We start from the raw sequence: 6,118 nt of genomic DNA on the forward strand, positions 1-6,118 counted from the left end.
TTTAAAGTCGAAAAATAAAGACAAGGAAAAACTACAATCTTCATGACGTCGTAACGTGACGTAATGTTGCTTGGCAACTTTTCTGACAAAGAAAAACGTGGGCTCACCTATCGGACATGATAGTCCCACCCCAATCGGTTGAATGAAACACAAAAACTTAAAGATTGAAACAAATAACATGAAAAAACAAACAGCTCTAAAATAAACAAACCTGGGTAAGACCAACTTCAGCCACTTGATCAAGATTAGCAGCATTAACCACGCCCTAATTTAAAGCAGAGCAAAACACAGATAAACAAACACAACAAGAATCCTGTAGGTGTGCTTCTAAAAATGGTTTTATTCCCATCCCATACCCTCTTGCGACTACAAATAAAGGATGTTTACTTTCGCAGCCGACAAGAGGCCTTGTTCGTAACAAAAAGTCGAGGTGGCGTGGGAATTGGGCGAACTAATAAAGCAGCATAAAAGGGAGGCTGATAAAAGCGTGTACCTGAAGGGTGCTGAACGTGTGTAAGTTGCTCTTCATCTTTGCAGTACAACGGGGCTTCTTGAGAAAGCCGTCCACGTCACTTAAGAAGTCGATATGTGCACGCAAGCTGAGTGGAAGGAAAGGAAATGAAATTGACAGCTATAATTAAGATTGCTGGGTCAATTACCACAGCGGCAAATAGTAACAAACCAATCAATACTTGAATCAAAAGCATGCAACAGATGCAAAGCGCGGGAAAAGTAAAAATATGAAACCTGTGCAAAGCGCGCGAAAAAAATGCAACCTGTGCAAAGGGCGGGAAATTAAAAAAGACATGTCACTAAAGGACGTTCGCGCTAATTGTTTATGCGCATCCTTACTGCGCTGTGAAAGCTCTCCAAGCACATATAGGATGGGTAGCCGTTCCGCTCACTTCGCTTGGAGTTTGCTCTCTTAAATGGTCGGTGACCCCTACTTTTTTCTTAACGGATTACCTCTGTTAATTAATTTCTACGTTTTGTGAGAAAATGAAAAAATCTATCGAGTGGAAGTTTGTTTTTATTGTCCGAATGACGTTTGAATTACGCTTTTTGAGCTTTTTGTTTTGCCGTACGGCAGTTTTTAATGCCTTTTTTCAGTGTTAATTCTTACAAAAAGGTTTCAACACTAGGAATTATTTATGTAACAGACGCCCTTCTACAAAATGTGACTAAGATTGTTTGCCTCCGTTCACTAATCTTCGATATTATTAACTACAAGCCTTGTAAACACTGCTGAATTACGCGCGCCAATTTTTCAAAATCAGGGTAGTTTTCCACACGCTTTATCTCTGAAACAAAGTCGGTGACCCCAATTTTTTTTTACATTTCTGACACAAGTAATTCATTATCTGGCCGCAGTAAAAATTTTAAAAAAATCTATCGAGTAGAAAACTTTGGCGCGAACGTCCTTAAGCAAAGCGCGGGAAAATCTGAAACAAGTAGTCTGTACAAAGCGCGGCAAAAAAAAAACATGTAATCGTGCTAAATCGGGGGCGTATCAAGAAGTGTGTTTCAACTTTGATAACAATAGGCTATATGGCCATTTTTGAACAATGGCGCAACAGCTTCAAAACACACGAGGAATTTGTCGAAGTTTTCGATTAGCATGCGAGCGGGAAATTTAAACGCTCGGAAAGTTTGAAGGAAAGACAAATTCTCCCCGGGGAGGGTGATACTAGTAGGTTTTGTTCGGTGCAAATAGCGTCGGTGTGGGGGATGGGTAGGGGCGAGATTTCGGTTAAAGAAAAAAAAAAGGTTAAATACTTTGTTAAAAGGGAAAGTTAGTTGTAAATATTCTGGTCCTTCAACGCGAACAGCGTTAATTTTCAGTAAGTTTAAAAGACTACAAAAAAAATACAGAAAAATAACTACTTTTGTCACACCTACGTTAGTGACAGTGACAGTGAATAACTTACTCAATATTTTTCGTGTCCAATGAAAGCCACGCACTGAATTGCTTGTTCCTAACAACAAGCGCCTGCACGCCCTCAATATGCCTGCATTCATCTTCACTCAGGTCCTGAAGGGAACCGTCCGTGTGTACGTTCATGAAGCTTGTCTCAAACACACTAGAGCCTGCTCCAACGCTGTGAAGAAATTCGGCGTTTTTAACTTGGTCCTTGATATTCTGCGACGCTTTTTTAGCGTCGAGTGCTTTACCTGACTTATAATCTGCAGTTGGCAGCTCTTCATTTACGTTTGAAGACGGTTTAACAACAGAGCTTCGTCCATCGCTAGAGTTTTCAGGATTTTCAGTAATAACATTAGTGTTCGCCTCGCTATGATCCTTTCCATTGTCAACTTCTTTATCGCTGGCTTTACTCTTTTTAACATCTACCGCTGTAGAGGTTTTCCTTTTACTATTTTCGAGTACAATTGTTTTGGTGTTTTCATTGTTGTTAACTCCTTTTCTGTCGCTGGCTTTACGTTTTGAAAAAGTTTCTGCAGTAGAAGTTTTTCTTTCGCTTTTCTCAAGTACGCTTGATCCAGAATTTTCACTACTTTTAGTCGTCGCCTGCTCAAGTTGTTTTCCATTTTCAATTTCTCTTTCACTCGCTTTACTTTTCGTTGGAACATCCTCACCAGCCTTTACTTTCGAGTTCTTGTTGCTATTTGTGCTCGCCTTATCCTCGCCTTTGCTTTTACTTGTTTTACTTTCAACAACATCCTCGGTAAAAGCAGTTTTATTTTCACTTTTTTCAAGTACCTTTGCTTCCGACGTGCGTTCGCTCGCAGTGGAATCTGATGATGTTGTTGCTAAAATTTCATCCGCCGAAGTTTGCTTCATTAAAACTGCCTCGCCGTCCGAATCTAATGGCGGAAAATCACTTCTTGTAGTTGATGGTTCGTTTGTCGCGGCTTCAGAAAATTCCGTTGTAGTTAAAGATTGCTTAATAGCTACATCGCCCTCTGTGTTCGAGCTCGTCGGACCTTCAGTGAAGCACTCCACAGCAAACGCCTCTCCTTTTCGCTTCTTCCTTCCACGATTCTCGCAGTTCCTAACTTGCACTAAAGACTCTTTGTCTTTCAGAGGTGGAGTGTGTTTAGGACCTCCAGGAAGACTTCCTTTTGATTGCTGATTCTCAAACAGTAGCTCCGCGGTGGGCATTTCTCGTGTGTTTTTGGAAGGAAATTTTGAACCTGGTCCGTTCTTGCTCATCGATATCGACTCTCCCTTTTGCTTTGCCAGTTTAGCATCGTCGACAACAACAGGTCTGCCGGCGTCTTCTTTACTAGCAGCAGCGTCAAGTCTGGACATTTTCAGCCCGCTTTCTCCTCTCCGCCCAGCGTTTCCCTTCCTAACTTCACTTTTCTTAGCTTCACTTTTTTTCTCGTGGACTGTTGACGGGTTGTCGACTGTACTCGGTTGGTTTGAAGATGTTTTCTTGTCCCCCTCATTTCCTATTCCTTTATTCTCAGCTATATCCACAGTTTGCGACGCAGAACTGACGCGAGAAACAGTTTTAAAGACGTTTTTAAAGCGATTTAGCGCCACTCGAGCCGCGTCTTCAAGATCATGCATGGTTTTCTCCTCCACGGAGACGTTTAAATTATCTGATTGAGAATTTGTTGCTTCGAGCGTTTCACTTGTTTTGCTCTTTTCTTTCAAAATCGTCTTCCCGTTTTCTTCATCGTTTGTTTCACTAATTTCCAGTTTCGTTTTAGAGACGGAAGAAGACTCGATAGGTTCACTTACTGATTTTGACTTTTCTTGCGATTTTACCGGCATCCCTGCGCTGGCGTTTTCTGTTATGTGGCTAGGATCTCGTTGACTGTGAGTTGGCTTTCTCCTGGCTTTGCTCTTTTTCGACTGACTTTCGTGTTTCTCTGCTGATCCACTATGCTCAGAAGACAAATGCACTTCCTAAAAAAAGAAACTTTTGTTGGTGAGATCAGTTTTATCATTTCCAAGAAACGCTTATTACAGATAAAGGTCTCTGATCTTCGACCCGATATATTTAACAATTATTCCATGAACCCCATTGGATATGAGATGGTAAATAACCAACAAGGCGCGTAACAACAACATCACACATGGGTAGTGCCGAGTTGGCTTTAACTTTCTCATATCCAACAAGCGCGAGTGGAATAATTGGTTTATTAAAAACGCCCAAAGAACTGAGCTCACCGGCCGTTCTCGCTGGCGCGTAAACCTACCATATTTGTGGTCCATGGTATAAGAGCTCATATACCATGGCCTGTAATCCAGTCAAAACTCAGGAATTGCAATAAACCATTGCTAGTTTTTAACAAATCGAATTAAATCTCACATGTCTGAATTGAGCGCGCTGTGAAAGACGCTATTTGTTCGCGCGGGTTAAAAATGATAAAACTTCTCGCCTGTTTCACAGGGACAGATCTGCTCTTGCAGAAATCTGGGTTCTTGGGCATTCCTTCTGTTAGTACGTACAGCCGATTGAGTTGCCTCTTGTACGTTTCCAGAGGAAGAGAATGCTTCCTTTCAGCTCCTTCACTGTTAGATTCTTTAGGCTCATCTAGTTCTGGCGTTTTAAGGCTGTCCATTCTCTCATCAAACACTCTACAAAGAGAGAATTATTTTCATTACGGATGCTTAGGTTTTGGGTTTACTTAGATTTTTTTTTATTGAAACAAACAAACAACACCGGCGAGCTACATAGTATAAGCGATCAAAGCAAACATAGGAGAAAAATTTAAATCAATAGACCATTTGCATTATGACGTAAAAGCGCAAAGAATTCTGGTAGTTGTAGTTAGGTTCGCGGGAAAACACCATTTCTGGCTTGTGATTGGCTAAGGCAGCCAAGCGGGAAGGTGGACATCTACGACATTTATTTGAAGCTGAGCTGCTAAAGTTTACGCTCTTGTAGCTTCGAAATTTGCTTATACATTTATATTTCAGTTACCTGTCAAAAATATAGAAAACAGGATGATAGCTTTGGAATGAAACTTGACTGACAAATGTTGTTCGTGTTCAAGTAAGTTTAATATGTACGTTGTGTGCGGAGTTGACTTGGTAGAATTTCATTCATCGCGGCCGACAACTTCTCTTCGTAAATAATTTTATCCTAAAATCACAGCTTCAAAAAATCGCGCACTGGAAACAGATTGCTTGAAAGGACGAGTCTAGAATATGATTAAATTTGTGTGGAATTAATCAAGTGAAAGCAAGGCAAGCCATTGACTTTGTTCATCATCTATTTTCAAACGTTCAACAAACGATCGCTTCCATCGATCGCAGGTGAATTAATTCTTGACTGAAAAGCTTAGAAAATTTACCACATATCATGATTACTCGGCGGGACGGTTAGTTTAATTTATTTTTACAGTGAGACCGAGAAACGAGTCAAATAATTTTCCTCGTTTAATCGAGCTTCAGCGATGAATCATGAAGGGTTAATGATAAAGGATTTTCAAGCTGATCAATCAAAACTTCCCTGTCAGCTGTCCCTGTGCAGGTGAATACAGGTTGTTTGTTTATTTATCTTAAAAATGTATTTCTTTTCTCGTCAAATTTAAACTGAACTGTAATTGCAATTTTCTTTAACAAAGAAGCTTTCTTGTTTTTTGTACTGAAAATGTCAACTCGTCGATTTGGTGTTGTGGTTTCAATACGAGCGTGGGCCGTACGTGTGAGCAAATATAATTTTATTTACATAATTTTGTTGATGAGCGATTACTTGTGAGACTTTAAAAATTGAGCCTCAAAGATTTTTACGAGTGCAGACATCATGTACTGTACTCCCCAATGTTTAGAAAGGGTAAAATATTGCGTCTTCGTATGCTATTTGAAAATACCTGGCAAGCAAAAGCTTAAGGAATATAATTAAATAACAGCGCGATTGAGACTCGACTGGAGGAAACACTCGTTGAAACTTCACTACAAAACGCAACCCAGCAAATATACAATTTCTTTCATACCTTTTTCATTTTAACAGACTTGGTTTTATACTGAGAGGTTGCTTTTTGCCTTTTAAATGACGCCTTAGGGACGCCTTTTTCGGTGAGAGTAATTTACTTTACCTCCATCACGACAGGCTTGATGACAATAATTCAAAATTTCCCGCGAACCTAACTACAACTACCGAAGCCTTTGCGCTTTTACGTCATAATGCAAATGGTCTAT

The 6,118-nt window shown here is 40.2% G+C and overlaps 1 protein-coding gene across 1 annotated transcript; it reads right to left on the minus strand.

Moving 5' to 3' along the window:
* Window positions 1-211: 211 nt before the first annotated feature.
* On the minus strand, window positions 212-4,552 carry LOC144639722 (uncharacterized; the record flags this gene model as incomplete). The annotated part of the gene is made up of 4 exons (XM_078499024.1): window positions 212-265; window positions 494-599; window positions 1,929-3,877; window positions 4,354-4,552. Coding segments are annotated over 4 exons (2,308 nt in total), but the record flags the coding sequence as incomplete, so codon positions are not given.
* Between the last annotated feature and the right edge of the window lie 1,566 nt (window positions 4,553-6,118).

This window comes from Oculina patagonica, unplaced genomic scaffold (genome assembly GCF_052425735.1).
Source record: "Oculina patagonica isolate OP01 unplaced genomic scaffold, crgOcupat unplaced1228, whole genome shotgun sequence".
NCBI lineage: Eukaryota > Metazoa > Cnidaria > Anthozoa > Scleractinia > Oculinidae > Oculina > Oculina patagonica.